This window comes from Barbus barbus (assembly GCF_936440315.1).
Source record: "Barbus barbus genome assembly, chromosome: 36".
Classification (NCBI taxonomy): Eukaryota; Metazoa; Chordata; class Actinopteri; order Cypriniformes; family Cyprinidae; genus Barbus; species Barbus barbus.
In genome coordinates, this window is record NC_136714.1 from 4,968,825 (window position 1) to 4,991,606 (window position 22,782).

At 36.8% G+C, this 22,782-nt stretch overlaps 1 protein-coding gene across 2 annotated transcripts in view; it reads left to right on the forward strand.

Moving 5' to 3' along the window:
- chm (CHM Rab escort protein) overlaps nucleotides 1-22,782 on the forward strand; it is a 59,809-nt gene that overhangs the window by 5,120 nt on the left and 31,907 nt on the right. Inside the window, exons 2-9 of one of the 2 annotated variants that reach the window (XM_079394860.1) lie at nucleotides 6,246-6,312; nucleotides 6,466-6,538; nucleotides 6,697-6,827; nucleotides 7,721-7,842; nucleotides 7,936-8,075; nucleotides 8,396-8,512; nucleotides 9,021-9,141; nucleotides 10,393-10,615. In XM_079394860.1, coding sequence (XP_079250986.1) covers nucleotides 6,246-6,312; nucleotides 6,466-6,538; nucleotides 6,697-6,827; nucleotides 7,721-7,842; nucleotides 7,936-8,075; nucleotides 8,396-8,512; nucleotides 9,021-9,141; nucleotides 10,393-10,615 — 994 coding nt within the window. Of the gene's footprint in view, nucleotides 1-6,245; nucleotides 6,313-6,465; nucleotides 6,539-6,696; nucleotides 6,828-7,720; nucleotides 8,076-8,395; nucleotides 8,513-9,020; nucleotides 9,142-10,392; nucleotides 10,616-22,782 lie in introns of both variants that reach the window. The other variant, XM_079394859.1, reaches the window with a different exon arrangement.

The window sequence follows — 22,782 nt, forward strand, 5'->3', positions numbered from 1 at the left end:
TATCGCCTATGGCTGATGTCTTTGACGATTATTATTATCAGGCTAGTTATACTACTTAATTAATAGGGCTGTGCAAATAATCAAATGCAATTATAATGCATATCTCGCCAGTAAACCCGGTTCTGTGGAGCAGCATTTACTACACAGAGCCGTAGTTCACTGACAAGCTATGCAATATCGCAGACGATTCATCGCCGATACTATGTAGTAAATGCTGCTTCATCTGAAAGCACGTGATGGAGATTTACTACTAATCACAGAACCAGCTTTACTGAAAAGATGCGCATGATAACCGCATTCGATTATTTGCACAACCCTACTAATTAATATTAGGGCTTATTTGTCCCATCATATTTCTTTTACACGTTTTTACAGTGTTGGACATTATAACCAATCACAGACGATTCCGTTGAACTTATGAAATGCAATGGCCAATCAGAGGCATTCAGATGAGACATCGCTGAAACACCACTGAATTCAGCTCTCTCGCGATTTCTCTCATCATGAACAAAGGGCAGATGTACGTGCGATTTAAGTATAATAGATTTATTCATCATACAGTGTAGGCAGCTTCATTGATTGTAATGGGAGTGTTTTTTAAAGTGCATAAACGCACGCTAGACTGATGTCAGTGTTCTTTGGTAATGTAAATATTCTTACTTTTTCATATTCTGTACCTGCTTTTTAAGAAACTGAGGAAATGTAAACAATATAATTAGTAACTTACAATGATTCTATTAAGTTATGTTAAATACAAAGCTGATTTTAGCCTTACGCTGGAGTTGGTTCACTTTCCGGCAATAAAACCAAGTAAATAAATGATTAAATAAATTAGCACGATAATATCATGTATCGACAATCTCACAGGCTGACGATAGGACAGTATGACAATTGGGTCATTCCGTGTCAAATCAACCAAATTTCAAAAACTTCCCCGGCTCAAATTTTTGATTTTGCCAATATATTTTCTGAAGAAAGACAGGCATGTATAGTGATGGAAGCCAAAATATTAAGTCATGGATTAATATTTACTGAGTAATCCACTATTTTGTAGAGGGGGGTCAAAATGGCAATTTTCACCTGAGATTCAGAGCCAAATTACAGGGGGATAAAAATGATTTCAAAAGGATGGCAGCATCATAAAGAGATTGGTAGGCCTGTTAGTAAAATATGTTGAATTTAGCAATCTTTGTTGCATTATGTGCCAATGTTGACCATTCAAAAATGGGAAAACGGCACTTTTCAAATTTGTATCCAAAGTTTGCATGCCTGTAACTCAAGAAGTATTAATGATATCTGAATGCTCTTTAAGATATCTTAAACTTTCCTTTTGGCATCTTCATGTTTAAGGCCCTGTATGGTTCAGTTAAATTGGTTCGGAGATATTGGAATTTCAATATGCCTCCAGGAGTAAATTGTGGTCAAAAACCAAATGTGGGTCAATTTGCAAAAAAAGAAAAAAGGAATGTCTGAAGAACAAATAATGTTGAAAGTTGAGATGTATCTCCTTTAATTCTGCCAAATCAAGTGCCATAAAATTCTTCTTCCAAAGTTTGCATGCTATAACTCAAGAAGTATTAAAGATATCGCAATATGATTTTAGATTCTAGTTCTTAATAAACTTTTCTTTTGGAATTCTTCACTATAAACCTGTATGACTTTCTTTCTGGGGTTTCCCAAAAGGGGATTCTGTTAATGCAAAATTAATAATTAAATCAAATGTAAATAATTTAAATCAATAAATTAATGGGGCACCGTTAAATGAAATAAACCGATATTTGTGCTTAGTGTGATTATAAAATCAGACTGTGATTTAATTAAATGAGTGTATAGTCTGTTGCGCTGCATGTTTCAGAGTAAAGTGTGGCACTGTGTTCAATTCACACAAGTAGCTCAAGATCCAGTGTTTTCAGTGTCTCAGAGCAGCTTGGTTCGCAGTAAAGACAGTGAACATCATTGTTACATGTGCTGTGATTTTTAACATGCATTTGGGAAAGTAATGTGCAGCAGTTACCAACAATAATAAGTATATATTTGGGTAAATATTTTACGTTTTAGAGGTTTGGCTGACAAAAAAGAGGTTCGGCGTACAGGCAACCCCTGTTTAATGGAATGCAAGAGATGTTTTCCAAAAAATGTCCGAAAGCATTAATCTTCATAAAAGATTTAAAAAGAACTGTAAAAGTAGTGCAATTTGTGCACTTTTTTAAAAATTTTCTAAAGCCTTATAGTTAGGATTGAGAAATATGGCAAAAATAAAATCTTTTTTTTTCCTGAACCTTTGACCGATGTTCATAGTCAACTTAAAAACATAACTCTAACGTGATTATTGTAGCATTCTGTTTATTAACCATCCAGTTGAAGATCATTCTATTCTAAGTGCAGCACAGATGAAGTTGTCAACATGGTGTAAACATAAAACAAATGACTTGTTAAATATCTTTGCAGAAAAGATGCATGAAATATTAAGCCACAACTTGTCAACAGAACTGTTATACACTGTTAAACAACTGATATAATTGACTTACTGTCAGTGTCTCTAATTGTAACATTTACTAATATTTTTATTCAAAACCACGATTCCTCGATTTAAAGAAAATATATATTGTGGAAAAACCTAACATTCAAATGAATGGATAAAATCTGAAAAATTGCACTGCCCTACATACAGTCAGGATGCATCAGTGATGCCAAACACTTTTGGTTTGCTGTGGTTCTTACAACCTGTCAAGTTGGAGCAAGTTTGAATATGCTGAAATACGAATGAAATTTGAAAGCTATGGGAAGCGATTAATCTTAAATTTAACTCTATTCCTCACACAGAGCATCGTATGACTTTAGAAGACTTGGAATATAGAGCAAACCCTGTGTGGACCACTTTTATGATGCTATTCCCTTATTTATTACAAGGAATAGCAGCTCTGAGTTTCTCCCTTTGTGTTTTTCTGGCAGAAGAAAGTCATACAGGTTCAGAACGAGGAGGCTGAGTAAATGATGACAGAACTCTTCCTTTACACTTCCCACAGATGTGAAGGAAAATATACAACAGCATGGTGCATGTGTGTGTGAGAGAGAGAGAGATAGATAGAGGGGATGGGTGACATAAATGGGTGGAGTGTAAGAGAAGTGACCTGCCCTCTCCCTTTCTCTCTTACTCTCTTACTCTCTTTCTCTCTCTCTCTCTCTCTCTCTCTCTCTCTCTCTCTCTCTCTCTCTCTCTCTCTCACACACACAGTCCCTCCCTCGCTCCCTCAGCCTCGACTATAAATAACCGAAAAATGACTTTCAAGGTGCAGAGATAGAATCCATTTGGAATGTTCTCTAAAATGAAGAGTGATTTATGATTTCATACAACTCCTGCTGAAAGCATTTCGGGCTTTGCCCGGTCATCAAAGTCCTGCCAGCTCAAATCTATTATTTATCGCCCAGCATGTCTATGTGGCATCAGAACTTTATGGCAGGTAATGTTTGTCTTTAGCAAGCATGATGTGGAAAAATCAATACCGGATAGGATAAATGGCATTAAAAGATGGCGGCCAGAGGTTATTTACACTTTTTATAAACATCTTCAGTATTATCTGGACAGATATATTGAGGCTGCTCGCGCCGTCGCTGCTCTGTTTGGGGTGTAATTGAGATGCATCTGTTTTAAACAGGCCAAGTGAATTAATGTAATACATTTCCATAAATATAATTAGGTTTCTTCAGTTCAGGTGATTTTATGAAATGATGTCACTGTAATGCACATAAGGATGTAGTATTATTAGTTATTTCATAGTAAATGCTCTTTTTTTTACATTTGACACAGGATTGTGAGACTAGATAAGGAATTTATTGGGTTGTAAATAATGGGTGTTTTACATTTTCTACATTGAATCAGCGCAATAAATTCAGGAACATGCATTGTTAAATTTATGAGGGTAAATTTCGATGTCATGCCATTAAATTTGGATGATTTCACAATCCTGTTACAAACATTGTGGGACCAGATTTTATCCATCTGGAATTGGGATGTGAAAAGTTGACATTATACACAGGAATATAGAGAACAGGAGGGGTTGAAAGTTGTTTTCAGAGTGATTTTTTTAAATAAAAGATTTCAAAGACTGTTTATTTTACAATAACGTGCAATGATAAATCAGCACAACTAAATCAGGAATTATGAAAGTCAACAGGGTGAAATTCTATGTGCTGCCGTTATTTTTGGACAAAGGTTTTTGGTCACATCGGAGAGCATGTGGGTGTCTAGAATCCCAGGATTCTTCATCAGTGAAATAGCCAGTGCTAGGAAAGATACGACGGACCTGCTCGGAATAAATCACTTTTCCATTGTGTGTGTGAGATGGGGCTGTGCAAGGCCAGATGAAGAAGAAGAAAGATGGAGGGACAGGGACGCTTCAGCGGCTTAATGGAGTTGTTTTCAGCCCCGGTGCTGCTCAATCTTGCTCTCAGGGACCCCACGCGTTCCGTCTGCCTTTTCAGTGTGGATTTGCGAAGTATGTAAACCTCAGCTCAAGCAGTATGCTAGTAAATATTCCAATTGGATCCATTGGTACTTTGGCTTGTGAGCTAGAGCTTGTACGAGCACTTAATTTTAATAGTCAGCGAGTTATCCGGGAAATGTTTACCTTATGTAAATGACTGTTCAAACGCCGTGCAGCATCAGCATTGCCAAATTCATGCTGCTTGCAGTTTCATAAACTGTGCAAAAACAGTGCTTATACAGTAGATACTATATATTATTCTGTTTCATGGTGTTTTTGTGGTTTGTATGTGAATGCTTCAGATGAATTGGGGTCCAGATGAGAAATTGATAAATCAACTGAAAAAGTTATTGTAGAGTTACAATTTTTAGTAATTTGTACATTTGCCATTTTCATGATTTTTTTTTTTTTTTTCTTTTTTCAGTTTTTTTATTTCCATTAAGTTAATTTACCCCGGTTTCACAGACGAGGCTTAGCTGTTTCAACTGAAAGAAACTTGCACTGATTAATCTTAAAATATATCAGTGCCTTTGTTTTGTCTCAAGGTGCACCCCAGTAATGTTTTTTTCTAAGCATGTTTGTAAAAATTACTTAAATTTCCTAATTGATCTGTTGCCTAATCCTGGCTAAAGAGTCTGAAATTTTCGTCCAAAATTTTTGCACGTTAAAAAATAAATACGACCTCACGCTGTGTCAATCACGTTTACACACTGCCTCCAAAACTTTCGTCAAAAATTCGGATCAGGTTCGATTTTCTGCGTTTTTGCAGGAAAGGATGAGGAATGTGAAAAAACGGAAAAACGCACATGAAAATTTCGGCTCAGTGTGCAATGACCTTTATTTGAAACCGGGCTTTAGTGCTTCAACTGTTTTCAACAAGGCAACATTTTTAACTTTGTTTCTTTTTTATTTATTATATATTTCAGCCTTATTTCAAGTAACAGAAATGTTTTTAATAGTGTTAGTTTTAGTTAATAATAACCCTGCTGAGAAATCAATCAATTAATTGAAAAATCAATAAAAACAGCCACTGATTTTTGAATAAATGTGGTTAAATAAATGAAATTTGATCTTAAATAATCAAATGTATATAAAGTAAATACAATTTATCATATATTAATATACAATAATTTAAAAATTTAAATCAGAAATTAAAATAATTTTCATTGATATATCATTATTTATAACAATTGGTAAAGTTAATTTTAATTACGTTTTTTTTAAGTGATCATTGTTGATCAACTCCCAATGAATTATTTTATTCATGTATCCATTGATTAATCCATTTTTCAATTAATTTGCCAATTTATCAGTTTATTTATTCATTTCTTAATTGTTTTTTATTTTTTTCTGAAATTATTTTTGAGTGTCACGTTTGTGTCGCTGTTCAAACGTCCACACACCATTTCAGTTGTCTGAAGCACCATTGTGGTTCACTGGCTAAAATCTAGGGACTTACTTTATTAGAAATGGGAGATGAAAGATTGAATGGAACACAATATTGTTAGCTGTGTCATTGTCCTTATGCTGAGTTGCTGTTTCTAACTGGATGTATCTGCAGCAGTTAAAGTGAATAAGCCTCCAGCGAGCCTTAATGCTTTTCGCGTCAGTGTAATTGTAAAAGCAGTTGGACTGCTTTACCATTTCAGCGATGTGTGCATGGAATGGTATGCATTTCGCAAATTGAGTTAAACTTTCAATTCAGAGAGAGATCGCAATCGTGGTCGGTGACAATGCTTTCTGTCTGTGTTCATTTCCCAGGCCTCACCGAGTCTGTCATTGCGGCGGCCTTCTCCAGAGTCGGACAGAACGTTCTGCATTTGGACAGGTAGTTTAATGCTCTGTGTCTATAAAATGAGATATACGTAAACATTTATGTTTATGTATTATGTTTAGCAGATGCTTTTATCCAAAGTGACAAAAGAGGAACAACAAACACTTGCGTGATGCTGAATAAATGATTCCTTTTTTTATTTTACAGGAGGAACTATTACGCTGGAAACTGGGCAAGCTTCACTTTCAATGGCCTGCTGTCATGGATCGAGGAATATAAGGTCATTATTTTATCATTTTCACTCAGATACAAGTTTATGTGAAGTTGACTGAATAACATTTTTTAAAACTGATACTACATTTTAGCGGTTTTAAGCTGTAGGTCACCTTGTGGTTTTGTAGTCAACGGTTGATTTTGGTTTATATTGTGTGTTCTCAGAATCAGCAGGAGGTACATATCACGGAGTCGGAGCAAGTATGGAGGAGCTTGATTGATGAGGGAGAGGATGTGGTGCCTCTCAGCTCTGTGGATTCCTCTATTTCCAACTTACAAGTTTTCTGTTATGCCAGGTTGGCATTAATTTTACTTACAACTAACATAGTCTTAAATTAGTCCTTAACAAATTTATGAAGACTGATCTTATGTGTTTTGTCTCTTGAATGCACATTTGCTTTGTGTTTTACTAAATTTTAAAATATGGTATTGTGCGTTATGTCAGAATAATAAACATGCTGCATAACAAACTAACTGAATTGACTACTAGGATAATTTAAATGTTACTTGTATATTAAAGTAAAAAGCTCTAAAAAGACACAATGTTGCTCTTCTATGCAATTCCTCATAAAATCCAAACAATTTTGACAGGTCTACATTTTTATTTGTATCTAACAATTGTGAATTATATTTTGATAACTAAAAAAAAACCTTAACAAATTAAGAACTGATTTGTATACATTTAAATTGTACATACTGTGGTTTTTATAAAAATAAAAGTTTACTTATATAATTATATTTCTACTCCAGCTATTTTTAGGAAATCTAACCATTTAATTTGTGGCTTTAATAAAAACTTGTTGTCATGACATTATTCAAACATACGTTAAATACTGAAGAACATGTTATTATGAACATGTAATATAGTGCATTAATTTAGCAAATCCAGCTAAGGACATTGAATGTCTTTCCTGAGGTAAATGGAACATTGTGACATGACTTTTCCAAGCTATTTTAATGACTTTTTTCCTGCAGTTGAAACATTGATTTAGAGATTACATGAGACACAATACATTTCAGTCTCTTTCAACATACCTTCTCATGTTCATGTATGCTTATTTGGTGCTGTGAATAGTAGTAAAGAGGAAGACCTGATCGGTTCACATGCTGCTTGAACTGATGTGGCTAAAGCGATCTGTCACACAACATTAAAGAGCATCAAAAGGTATTTATTATTTGTCCTTAATAGTGAGGAAGAAGAGAAAGAAGAGGAAACGAAGGACCCGTTAACAAGCTGTCAGCCAGTGAATGCTGAGACTGTATCAGAAGAGACCATCGCTGACTCTACAGAGGCTCAAGACACAGTTACAGGTGACGACGCCACAGCATCCGATGCTAAGACACAGAACGAGGAGCACAAAGTCTCTGAGCCTAAGGAGGAGCTGCATATATCTGACATTTCAGAACCCAGCCAATCGCAGGAAGAGAAAGATTCAAAGCCGATCAGCAGCCTAGAAGATCCACCCGTAGAGGTGGAAAAGAAGATAACATATCAAAAGTTGGTAAAAGAGGGACGCAGATTCAACATCGACCTTGTCTCCAAGGTTTGTATTGTTTAAATAAATATGATACTCAAGATATTAGATAATAAAAAGAAAAAAAATACAATTTTCAAGCATTTGTTTTGCTCAAAGGAAGGGAAAAATATCTTATCTTGTAAAATGTGTGGTGTAATCGGTAATATTGATGTTGTCACAAGTTTATTAATCAGTGGGAAAATTTCCTCACCATGGCATCCCTAGCTTCAAACTATTAAAATGACTTTCTAAAACCACGTAGTGACCACAGTCTGGCATCTAGCTTTAAATGAACTTAGACAGCAATGAAATTAAATTTATAGTGTTCTCTTTGACCCTCTTCAAAGTTGATGTATTCACGTGGTGCACTGGTGGATCTGCTCATCAAATCTAATGTGAGCCGTTACGCAGAGTTCAAGAACATCGGCCGCATCCTCACCTGCAGAAATGGAAAAGTGGAACGGGTATGGAGCTGATCTTTTTCAATAAATCCTTTTAACAGAATAAAATAAATGTAAAAATGATCAATTGATATTTTTAAATTGACATTTTTTATTTGATTTCTTTATTTTTCCTTCCCAATCCAAAATTCTGTGTACTGCTTGTTTTCCTCATGACTGCATTATATTTTAGGTCTAATATGAGGCATCCTGATTCAAATTATTAGAGCAGTTCAGCTAAGATAAAATGATTAAATTGATTTGCTGCTTGATTTATCCATTTCTATTTACTAATGTACCTGATAAGAGCATTGACGCAAAAGGTGTTTCTCATTTCACTAAAAATATTAAATGCAGCATTACGCAAAATCCATCTGTGTGAGTAATTCAGGGCTAAAGGCAAGCCGTTTTCTCAGTTGTTACATCCTCCTTTTTACTGAGAGTGTGTAATATGTGTATTTGCACAAATGCATATATACACATACATGTCCCTACTTTAACCTGCTCTGTCCTGTTTCTTCCTCCCCTGAAGGTCCCGTGTTCACGGGCAGATGTGTTTGCCAGTAAGCAGCTGACTGTGGTGGAGAAACGCATGCTTATGAAGTTTCTTACCTTCTGTCTGGACTTTGAGCAGCACCCAGAGGAGTACCAGGGTATGACCCCTTCTGTTTGTTTCCCTGCATCTCTCTGATTCGCATGAAACATCAGAGATCTACTACAGACGTTTACTGTAGATTTCAGGCTAGATTAGATATCTCTGTGAACTAGAGAATTTAGTTCTTAAAGTCAACATGAAATCAAAAAGTGAACTTTTTTCACTTTAATGTTTTTTGTTTTATTATGCACAATCATTAATCAGTGCATGTTATTATTTCAAATAATAATATAATATAATAATATCAACCAATAATAACATCCACAATCCAATCAAATGGCAGTGCATTAAATCAAGCCCCACTCTACATTATTTCCCTCTAAATATTCATCACAGTATCACACAAATTAAATGAATAATTATAGGTTATAGATAATATACATAATATACAGTTTCAGAAAAGTGGTTTGGAAAACTACGGAAAAACAAAAACAAATAAAATCCCCTTTGACCTAAACTTTTAATTCAAAAAATAATTTAAATGTTATGTATATTGAAATAATTCAAGAAAACATAATTCTGGCAAAACTTAGGCTGTGATAAGAGTTCTCTTCAATTTATGCACTTTCTTTTACCCAATTTTATGTTTTGGATGGCCTACCATGGAATATCAAAGACCTTTTTGCAAATATATAATCAACAATAAATTTGAATGAGCCAATTCCCAATCACAATAGCAACAGTACTCCAATTTATGCCCGTTGAAAAATGTCTGGTTTTTAAATCTGTGTCAATAGTATTTTTAGTATTAGAGCAAGTGTGGACATTTGTAACTTGAAGGTGTGAGGCTTCTGGTATCATTCGCTTCCAGTTATTTTAACTGTCCAAAAACAGTGATATTGCAAACTGGTATTTCTAATCATATTATTTCCATTACTATTGTAATCATGAATTCATTGCTAGCACAGGTAATTTTACTGATTACTGTGCATCGTTATTCTTCTAGTTATTTCCCTAATCCAGTAAATGAATCAGAGGTTTCACACATTCACAGAAAATAGCTTACTTCCGAATTGCAAACTAAGATGAATTGATTGGTGTTTCAAGTTGTTTTTAAAGATGTAGCTGTATCGACTCAAAGTCACACTGACTTGAGGTAAATTGCAGCTTTTATGTTATTGCAATGTTATTTAACATGCAATAATAACCACTTTAGAAATAAAGAGCCTTTTATTCATTAGTGACAGGCTTAGTGGGAGGTCATACTTTCCATTTACACTATAAACATTTGAAATTGTCCTTATTGTAGACTATACCGAGAAACCATTCAGAGAGTTCCTGAAGAACAAGAAGCTCACTGAGAACCTGCAAGACTTCGTCCTGCACTCAATCGCTATGGTGACGCAGCAGACCCTTACGGAGGAAGGACTAAAGGCCACACAGCACTTCCTGCGATGCTTGGGACGCTACGGCAACACTCCCTTCCTGTTCCCTCTGTATGGCCTGGGAGAAATCCCACAGTGCTTTTGCAGGTGAACTATACAGAATACAGTTACAGAATGGAGCAGAAGACTGTCAGGTCATTTCACCTTAGGGTTATTATAGTTACTCAAAACAAAAACCATAAAAACATTTAGAAAATACTGTCTGTAATAAAAAGTTTAGAACAAGGACAATTTTTAGACCATTTTCTCATTTTAATTTAGTTTTACTAAATTAATAACTGATTTACTAACATAATTAAAACTGAAATAAAAATGAATGAACTCTATAGACAATAAAAAACTAACAAAAATGGCAAAATCACACAACAAAATGATTTAAATTCAAATAAAAACTACATATAAAAATGTACAATTTTTTTTAAAATTAGAAAAATCTAATGGTATCTCACTGATACTAAAATAACACCTTTCAAATGCAATCAGGTCATCTAAATACTTTCCCCAACATTGATGGAATTTTCCATGTTTTCACTGTTATACAGCGCTATTATGCATCTTCTGCAAGAGTACAGAATCTTTGGATCAAACATAGGCAAAGAAGTAGCAGAAACAAACAATAGCATATGTAAGCAAATGCATATGTAAAATAACGTGATCATCCAACATTAAACCGCATATGAATCAAAACTGCTTTTAGGATGCTTTTGGGGGTGTTAATGGAAGTGATCTACTCATCTATATTTTTTATCATCATTCTGAAACCCATCTGGACGTAGTCTTTCACAAAAATGTAATTTTCTCTTTTTTTTGTTGTTCAAAATGTTCCTTTTTAATGAAATTTACCCACATTCAAGTGTTAAAAAAATGTGTGAATGTAGATTTTTTTTTTTTTAAGCAGAAGCTATGTTCTTTCTTTTGACATATTGTATGTTCAGATATTCATACAACTAAATATTCTGGGGGCCATGAAAGTTTTGTGAAAATGATCAAAAATGCTGGCAACTTTATTTTTTTGCTTTTGGGAAGAGAGTTAATGGCACAGCAACAAAACATGGCCGTTTAAGTCTGAGAGTAAAAAATGGTAATAAGAAAAAATAATGACATTTTGACAAAAGTGAAACTCGGTCAGAAAACATGATATATCCCCCTTAATATTAAACTCTAGGGTCTTTACAACTCAGTTTTAGCTCACATCCTCTCAGCTCTGAGGGGGAAGGGAGGAAGCAGGCCGTTAGGTGGAGGGTCAGAGCTCTGCAGGTCCGTGAGTGTTTGCTTTTAGCACTTTGAGTCTGCTGGGAGCAGTGCTGTGAAACGGTGGCACTTAGAGACGAGCAGTCTTCAGCCGTGTGGCGCTGAGAGGAATCATCATCACAGAAACCATGAGCTGGCGTCAGGCCAGGTTACAGAGAACATCTCCCCAAAGACAAGCAGAGCAGAAGAGTGTTTATCTAAAATGCACATATGACTCCAATCTCTGCTTTGAGCTCTGCTCTTAGAAAAAGTTCCTTTTACGTAAACATGGTCAATAAGCTTGTATAGCTGATGTGCCAAAATGGATCAGGCCAATAATATCAGAGCAATTGGCAAATATCGCTTACAATGTAAACACGTCAGATAGACATCAATATTTCATTTGAGTTTGATTGTGTCGGCTGAAGTTTCTGAACTATTTTTGCTGTTATGTAATCATGTTCTGTGATACGATTTGATCATAATTCCACATAAAGGCAACTTAACCCTCCACCTCACAATTTAAGCTTGACGTGTCTCGTCTAAGAGACCTGCGAATTTTAATGCGCCTCCTCGTCTGTGAGGTGGATTAATTAGCATTTTTGATTTCCATAGTTTTCCACTAATCACCCTTGCTGACATTCAGATAAGCACGCTAGCGCACTGAGGCATGAACCCACCTGCAAGCTGTCCATCATCTGTGGAGGGAACGCAAGAAACAGTTGTCGCCGCTGACTTTACTTTAAAATTGAGCTCTGAGTATTTATTTTTAATCGTCAGTGACGGTTTACAAAATGGATGTTTTAAAATGCATCCCAAAAAAAGGAAGAAAGACCATGTTTGCTAAATAAATAAAGAAATAGTTCACCTACAAATGCCAATGTAATCACCATCATGTCATTCCAAACCTTTGGGACTTTCTTGCATAGAACACAAAAGGAGGTTGTGACTTTGAAGAATGTCCTGGCTGCGCTTTTGCATATAGAGAAAGGAATTCGAGTCATCAAGCTCAAATGACAAGAAAGCCCCATGAAAGTAGCCAAGAAAACTAATGGCTCCAGGAGACAATACAGTGTGCAATATTGACCCAGCGTCCCAGTGGTTCTTAAATTCAGTCTTATCAAATTTAAGTGCATGAAAAGTCATAAATATCTTATATGTATATAACACAAGTCTTAATCGTCATTTTAATAGATCTTAAATATGGGGAGGGATAAACAGAAATCATGATGTTGTCTGTTGTCATTGTTAAACTGCATGTTCACGGTTAAAACGCACCTTATAAATGTGATGAAGATGCATATTGCATTTTATTATTGGTGTCTTGGTCACACTATCAGCTGTATGGCATTTAATTCAATAGAGGAAAGGAAGGCAGGAAGGACAATACATTCTCTTCTGTGTCAGTCGTCGACGTGCGTTAACAATAATACCACGACGCATGCGTGTGGTGCTGCTGACGCAGGAGCTGGCGTTCTGACAGAACCCTGTCGTGAACGTGCATCAAAGACTGAAATGGAAGAAATTGGTGAATAAATTTTGTTATTTTTGTTTTGTTTGTGCACAAAAAGTATTCCCGTAGCTTTATAAAATTAAGGTTGAACCACTGATGTCACATTGACTATTTTATCTTTAACAAAACTCAGGTAGGCTGTGGCGTTTAAGTCGAGTCAAATCAATATTATTTGTATAGCGCTTTTAACAATGCAAATTGTGTCAAAGCAGCTTTACATCGGCTTGATATAAAGCTGGGTGGCTTTATATCAGCTTTATAGTTGTTTAGACGAGGAAATAGTTTGTTGAAATAGTGTCATTCTCCTTTGGCCAGACAAAATCAGCAGTTTAAATCTAGGCTAAAGCAGAATCAGATTGTGCAAAGGACTCATCTGGTTCCTGTGGTCTTGGCCCGATAGCGTCTTGGAGACAGGGTCTTCACTGGGGATCAGTCTCTGGGGCTCATTTAGGTGTCCTGGCTGTAGAGGTCATCTCTAGGTGCTGATCCACCATCTGATCTGGATACAGTCTGGATCTGGGTGGCTACTGTGACCTCGCATTAAGAAAGAATATTAGATAGAATATAAGAATATAATGGCAGACTAATATTAGCATAGATGCCATTCTTCTAACAATGCAACAAGTACATCAGGTGTTTTGGGAAGTGTTCCCGGTTCCGGTTGACCTTATTAATGCAGCCTAACAATCCTTTAACGGATCTGAATTATAGAGATGGGTCAAAGAGATGGGTCTTTAATCTAGATTTAAACTGACAGAGTGCTTCCCGAACAGTGTTAGGTAGATTGTTCCAGAGTTTGGGCGCTAAATAGGAAAACGATCTCCCGCCCGCAGTTGATTTTGATATTCTAGGTATTATCAAATGGCCAGAGTTTTGAGATCGCAGCGGACGTGAAGGACTATAATGCGATAAGAGCTCACTCAAATACTGAAGTGCCAAACTATTCAGGGCTTTATAGGTAATTAGCAAGATCTTAAAATGTATACGATGTTTAATAGGGAGCCAGTGCAGTGTTGACAGAACTGGGCTAATGTGGTTATACTTCCTGGTTCTAGTAAGAACTCTAGCTGCTGCATTTTGAACCAGCTGGAGTTTGTTTATTTAACGAAACGTGCAGAGCAACCACCCAATAAAGCATTACAATAATCTAGCCTCGAGGTGATGAATGCATGAATTAATGTTTCTGCATTTGACATAGAGAGCATAGGTCGTAATTTAGATATATTTTTAAGTTTTACAAATGCTAGAAACGTTTTTCGAAGGAAAGATTGCTATCAAAAAGTACGCCTAGATTCCTACAGCCATCAAGTATTATACCGTGATCTAGGTTATTACATACAAAAGTTTTTGGTCCAATAATTAACACCTCTGTTTTTTCAGAATTTAGCAGTAAGAAATTTCTAGTCATCCAGTTTTTGATATCAACTATACATTCCGTTAGTTTTGCAAATTGGTAAGTTTCATCAGGTCATGAAGAAATATAGAGCTGGGTATCATCAGCATAACAGTGAAAGCTAACACCATGTTTCCTAATGATATCTCCCAAGGGTAACATGTAAAGCGTGAAAAGTAAGGGGCCAAGTACTGCGCCTTGAGGTACTCCATACTGCACTTGTGATTGGTATGATACCTCTTCATTTACTGCCACAAATTGATGGTACGATCGTCAGATAAGTACGATTTGAACCATGCCAGTGCACTTCTAATGCCAACATAATTTTCTAGTCTATTTAAAAGAATGTTGTGGTTGATAGTGTCCAGTAGCACTAATATGGTATAAAACCTGACTGGAAATCCTCACATATATATAATTTTTCTCTAAGAAGGAACATATTTGATGATGATACAACCTTTTCTAATATCTTTGACAGAAAAGGGAGATTCGAGATCGGTCTGTAATTAATTAATTATTTGGGGTCAAGTTGTGTTTTTTTAATGAGAGGCTTAATAACAGCCAGTTTGAAGGTTTTTGGTACATATCCTAATGACAATGATGAGTTGTTAATATTCAGAAGAGGATCTATTACTTCTAGAAGCACCTCTTTTAGAAGCTTAGATGGAACAGGGTCTAAAATACAGGTTGTTGGTTTAGATGATTTAACAAGTTTATACAATTCTTCATTTCCAGTAGAAGAGAATGAGTGGAATTGTTCCTCAGAGGATCTATAGTGCACTATCTGATGCGATACTGTGGCTGACAGCTGCATGGTTGAGAAGGGTCTGGCTGCAGACTTGCACTTGCATGCTCAGACTTGCACTCTCAGACACTTGCGCTTCCGCGGGTGACGTCACTTGCAGTCTTTTTTATTTTGTTCTATTTATTGATTATTTTTGGTTTGAATCTCTCAACATTTTACAACAGTAGCCAGGTGTTGAAGACAAGAAAAATGAAGGTAAATTACAATGTCACTTGCAATCGCCGCTACCTGCTACGTCACTTGCATTGCCAATGGAGACAAAGACGCTGTGGTGCTTAAACGATTAAAACTAATTTAATACAATAACGAACAGGGTCCTGCAAGTCATCTGTAGGAGAAAAAGAAAAGACCCGCAAATTTGTGGCTTCAGAACAGCAGAAATTGAACGCAATGTGCAAAGTTTCTCGTTAAGCGTTTTCCTCCCGTAGAAAACCATAAACACTTAATATGGCTTAATCTATTAATATACATTAAGTGCAATTAAAAGATAAAATTCGATGTATAGTTATTATTAAATGTATTACAAGGACGGCCATGAACACAATACGCAATTTTTAACTTGTCTTCCCATACAGCAAAACGCTTAATGTGGCATAATGGACTAAATTTAATATAATAATAATAAGAGACTTAAGGGCATTCTGTAGTCTTTGAGGAAGATGATAAAGACAATTCTTGTTGACACAAAGATACAGACAAGCAGATATGAAGGTACATTATGAATTGCATTAAGTGATATTAAAAGGACGCAATGCGTTAAATTGCACGTTAAAAGTTTTCCTCCCATAGAAAATCATTTTAAATATAACACGTAATATAGCTTATGGACAAAGAGAATGTGTAGACCGTTTATTCTATTTGGAAAAAAATAAATAAATAACGTGAAACTTTGTGTGTTGCGTTTATTCTGGGTGCACCTGCCTGTACATTAGTTGTGTATATTTTAATAATGATGAGGAGCATATTGAGTTTGCACTTTATCATCTTACTCCATTATGCTACATTATCCCATGTTTTGCATTATAGGAGGAAAATGCTGTATACATATTCATTATATTAATAAACTGTATATTGAATTTGATATTTTAATACATTAAGCCATATTAAATGTTTATGGTTTTCTGCGGGAGGAAAACGCTTAACGAGAAACTTTGCGCATTGCGTTCATATTCTGCTGTTCTGTAGTCATGGATTTGAAGGTATTTTCTTTTTCTCCTACAGATGACTTGCAGGACCCTGTTCGTTATTATACTAAATTAGTTTTAATCGTTTAAGCAACACAGCGTCTTGTCTCCATTGTCAACGCAAGTGACGTCGCAGATGGCGGCGATTACAAATGACATTGTAATTTAGCTTATTTTTTCTTGTCTTCACCCCTGGCTACTGTTGTAAAATGTTGAGAGATTCAAACAAAAAATAATCTATAAATAGAACAAAATAAAAAAATTTAAAAGACTACAAGTGATGTCACCCGCGGAAGTGCAAGTGTCTGAGAGTGCATGTCTGAGCGTGCAAGTGCAAGTCTGCAGCCAGACCCTATTGGCATGGTTACAATTTTATCTCTAATAGTTTCGATCTTGGAAGTAAAGTAGTTCATAAAGTCATTACTACTGTGCTGCTGGGTAATGTCTGCACCTGCTGATGTTATATTTTTTGTTAATTTAGCCACTGTAAAATAAATACTTGGGGTTGTGTTTGTTTTCTTCTAAAAGAGACGTAAAGTAAGCAGATCTAGCAGTTTTTAATGCTTTTCTTTAGGATAGGGTACTTTCCCGCCAAGCAATACGAAATACCTCTAATTTTGTTTTTCTGCAGCTGCTCTCCATTTTCTGGGCTACTCTCTTTAGGGCCCGAGTGTGCTCATTATACCACGGTGTTGGACTCTTTTCCTTAATCTTCCTTAAGCGTAAAAGAGCAACCGTATCTAAAGTGCTAGAAAAGTGAGAGTCAATCGTTTCTGTTACATCATCAAGTTGTTCTGAGCTATTGGATATGCTGAGGAATTGAGATAAGTCAGGAAGATTATTTATAAAGTAGTCTTTTGTGGTAGAAGTGATGGTTCTACCATATTTGTAATAAGGAGTTGGCTTTACAGCTTTAGCTATATGGAATATACACAAAACTAGATAATGATCTGAGATAACATCGCTCTGCTGCAATATTTCAACGCCACTGACATCAATTCCATATGTCAATATTAAATCTAGAGTATGATTTCGACAATGAGTAGGTCCTGAAACGTGTTGTTTAACACCAATGGAGTTTAGAATGTCTATAAATGCTGATCCCAACGAATCTCTTTCATTATCAACATAGATATTAAAATCGCCAGCAATTAGGACTTTATCTGCAGCCAGCACTACCTCAGATAGAAAATCAGCAAATTCTTTAATGAAGTCTGTATGGTGCCCTGGTGGCCTGCACACAGTAGCCAGTACAAACATCACAGGGGATTTATCATTAACACTTGTTTCTTTGGATAACGTTATATGAAGTGCCATTACTTCGAACGAATTATACTTGAAACCCGACATCTGAGAAATACTGAAAATATTGCTATAAATTGTGGCAACACCTCCCCCTTTACTTTTTGGAAGCGGTTCATGTTTGTAACTGTAATCTTGGGGGGTAGACTCGTTTAAAGTAATGTAGTCATCTGGTTTTAGCCAGGTTTCTGTCAAACAAAGCACATCTAGTTTATGGTCAGTGATCATATAATTTACAAAAATTGCTTTTGTAGAAAGAGATCTAATGTTCAATAAGCCAAGCTTTATCATTTGTTTATCTGTATTATATCTGTTTTTTATTTGTTGAACATCAATTAAATTGTTACTCTTAGGTTGGTTTGGATATTTTCTGTATTTTCTAGTTTGGGGAACAGACACAGTCTCTATAGTGTGATATCTAGGTGAAAGAGTCTATGTGCTGAGAATTAACTGACTTCTGTGACGTGAGGCGGCTAGCAGACGGTCGGTTTAGCCAGTCTGTCTGCTTCCTGACCTGGGCCCCAGTTAGTGAAGTACGAACTCTGAGACTATTTGCCATATTTCTAGAGAGAAGAGCGGCACCACACCAAGAGGGATGAAGACCATCTCTTTTCAACAGGTCAGGTCTGCCCCAAAAATTCTTCCAATTGTCTGTGAAACCTATGTTATTCTGCGGGCACCACTTAGACATCCAGCCATTGAGTGACGAAAGTCTGCTATGTATCTCATCACCCCGGTAAGCAGGGAGCGGACCAGAGCATATTATAGTGTCTGACATCGTACTTGCAAGTTCACACACCTCTTTAACATTATATTTAGTGATCTCCGACTGGCGAAGTCGAACATCATTAGCGCAGACTTGAATATCAATCTTACCAAATTTACGTTTAGCATTAGCCAGCACTTTTAAACTTGCCAAGATATCAGGCGCTCTGGCTCCCGGTAAACATTGGACTATGGTGGCTGGTGTCTCTATTTTCACGTTCCGTACAATAGAATCGCCAGTAACTAGAGTACTTTGATCAGGTTTCTCAGTGGGTGCGTCACTGAGTGGGGAGAACCTGTTTGAAGTTTTGATCGGAACAGTCACCCAGTTGCCCTGCTGCACGGGCTCTACCGGAACCGAACAATGTACAGGACTCCCTGAGCTAGTCGCATCCAAAGCAGTATCTACAGCCCTCACATTCTTACTGTCCTCAACTAAAGTTTGGATACGTGCCTCTATTTCTGAAATCTTCTCTGTCAGCCTAACTATTTCCCTGCATATATCACATGTGAATCCCTCGTCGTCGACAGAGAGATATAAACTGTACATGTGGCAAACAGTGTAAACAACAATACCAGGAGAAGAAGCCATTACTCACCGTGATTGAAGAATGATTCGCTTACCACTGTTGTTTGATGAATGGAGCGAGAAAAAAGAAAACAATAATAGGTGCGAATAGAAACGCGAATGAAGCCGCGAGTGACAAGCTAACCGGCTAACGAATGCTAACGCGCTGCACTTGCGGTTTTAAAAAGGCAACGATCAAATTAGTTTGATAGATAATACCAGAAAAATGGTGGGAATTAAGTTATATATTATCACTTTAAACAACAGAGAATGAAAGTAAGATAGAGATTCAACAGAAAAGCGAAGCTACACGGAGCTACAATCGCAAACTTCTCAGCAGCATGACAGACAGGGACAGACAGAAGCAATCGATCAGCAAAATCGATCATTCACATGTGCTAGCGATTAGGTTTAAACGATGCTCAATTGAAGTGTGCCATTACACCACCAGCCTGAACCGTTGAGACAAGGCAGGATGGATCCATGCTTTCATGTTCTTTACGCCAAATTCTGACCCTACCATCTGAATGTCGCAGCAGAAATCGAGACTCATCAGACCAGGCAACGTTTTTCCAATCTTCTATTGTCCAGTTTTGGTGAGCCTGTACGAATTGTAGCCTCTGTTTCCTGTTCTTAGCTGACAGGAGCGGCACCTGGTGTGGTCTTCTGCTGCTGTAGCCCATCTGCTTCAGGGATCGACGCGTTGTGCTTTCAGAGATGGTATTCTGCATTCCTTGGTTGTAGCGAGTGGTTATTTGAGTTACTGTTGCCTTTCTATCATCTCTAACCAGTCTGCCCATTCTACTCTGACCTTTGACATCATCAAGGCATTTTCGTCCACACAACTGCCGCTCACTTGATATTTTCCCTGTGTCGGACCATTCTCTGTAAACCCTAGAGATGGTTGTGCGTGAAAATCCCAGTAGATCAGCAGTTTTTGAAATACTCAGACCAGCCCGTCTGGCACCAACAACCATTCCACGTTCAGAGTCATTTAAATCTCCTTTCTTCCCCATTCTGATGCTCGGTTTGAACTTCAGCAAGTCGTCTTCACCACAACTAGATGCCTAAATGCATTGAGTTGCTGCCATGTGATTGGCTGATTAGCAATTTGTGTTACCAAGCAATTTAACAGGTGTACCTAATAAAGTTGCCGGTGAGTGTAAATCAGAGTGTAATTATCAAAAAAGAAAAAATGTAGATCGGGGACACAGTTGCACTCAAAAATGGAGATAGATTAACACAAGCTTGCAGATTAAATGATTGGAAAAATCTTGCATACGTTACCAGAGAGAAGGCTGTTGTCCAGTTACAATTATCAATAAAAATTATGAAATAAAAACATTTTATACCACCTGTGCCATTTGCCAACGTGAGTTACAGTTACAGAATGCCACAGCAGACCTGTGAGTCTACTAGAGAAATAAAAGACTTAAATAAAGCACTCAGAGAGAGGTGACAGGAGGAAAAAGAGATCAAAGAGAGGAAAGAGACGGACCTCAGAAGGGATAAAAGCGAGGGATTGAGAGACAAAAGTCAGAAGGAGAGAGCAAGCGAGGGAGGCGGGTTCATTCATCACGCTGATACCTGCTTGCAGGTGATAGATGGATAGATGGAGGTGCAAACTCAATAATGCTCACTCTCTCAGTTATTCACAGATCAGCGAGCAGCTCTGCTAATATAGTGATGAAATGCTTTACCGTCCTCACCCGCATTATCCCTCAAGTTTTGACAGCAGAGACTTTTTAATTTCTAAATAACCTTTGGCACTCTGACTGCCATCTTTCGTCTTCTGCGCTCCGTTCCGGTTCCCCCGTCTCGGTCGCAGGGATGTTTTTTGGAGCCGGCATGATCCATTCAGCCTGGTAAACACATTTTGCCGTGACAGGTTATGATTTGCACCTGCGATCACGGCGCTCCAATCAGACAACAGTCAAACAGAAACAGATTGAGAGGACTGGGAAATGCATTAATTAGAGCCGATGATTGTCTTCGCAGCATTCCCTCATACGTCGCGTTTCCTCTCTGTCATTCGTTTTCCTCCCCCTTTACCGTGTGTTCTCGGGGAGCAATAAACATTTAATTTATTCAGATCCAAACAGGATTTAATTTTCGCAGAGAAAGGCCTGCCAGCGAGCATGGCGCTTTGTTTTCTTTTAATTATTGGCCAACCATTAGCCCCCAACTCTGCTTCCAGCACCCTAGATTACAAGCGAATTTGCAGGCAATGAACCTGACAGGTAAGTGGTCTTTGCTGCGTGTGGTAATTTTGTTTGTTTAGCATTTCCTGCACGATAAGGGGATTTATTGTCGACGCTCACAGAACGCTAATAAAACCTTCTCTTATTTTGGGGGGCCTCCCATGGGCGCTCCTTTTTTTTTTTTTTTTTTTTTTTTTTTTTTTTCTTTCTACCAAACCTGATTTGACTTATGAAGAGGAGCAGCATGTCCAAATGTGGCATCAGGTTTTTTGTTGTTGTTGTGTTGCTTTAATCAAGTGAGTCAAGCTTTTCTTCATTTTGTTTAATAGACTGAGATCTAACAGGTCACAAGGGATGCATTCAAGATTTTTTAGATTAATGGCTTCAATTCCGGCCCATTATTGACTATCTTCTGGGAAATTGTGCAAAATGTTTTGCTCTTTTGTTTAAAGAGGGGTGAGCTATAATTTTTGGGTTCTCATCAAGCAAACATAAATAGTCAAAAGGCCCTTTTAATTATTTATTTATTTAATTTTTTGTAACTTTTTCAATTTATTTTTGTACAGTGGCATAATAATGTGAACCCATTGGAATTGGTTGGGTTTTTTGCATTAAATGGGTATAAAATGTCGTAGTTTATCATGTATAGACAAACACGGTGTGCTTAAGCTAACAACACACAGAGTTATAATCATTCATGTTTTTATTGAACACATCCCATTAAACATTCTCAGTGCTGTGGGAACAGTAAGTGAACTTTACTTTGTTGCCATTACTTGAATGATCCAAAACGTTTTGTTTTGTGATGAGTTTTGCAAGTTGTTTGTGAGTTCCTTGTTTGTCCTGAGCAGTTAAACGGGCCACTGTTCTTTAGAAAAATCCTCCAGGCCCTGCTGCACCTGTGCTGCACTTTATTTGTACCATTTTGTTTTGTTTATTTATTAGAATTTGAAAGCTATTAATGATATTGTTTGATAAGTGAGATCTCTGATTTTAAAAAAACAAGTCCTGAAAGTCCTAGAATTAAATTTTGCTTTATCAGTACGAACCCTGGTAGAGCTTATTTAAAAAAGGCTTAGTCTAATTTTACTGAAGGAGTGAGTTGGTGTTTGTGCATTTGTGCATAAAATGGGGTCAAATTCATCAATAATAAATGTACAGTTTCTAAATTTATCTTTAATTTAGTTTATCTTTAGTTACATTAGTTAAATAGTGTGACGAGCGTCCCGAGTCCACATCAGCGTTGCCCTGGAAACACACGTGGAGCACCTGTTCACAGCTCATCACGGGCTG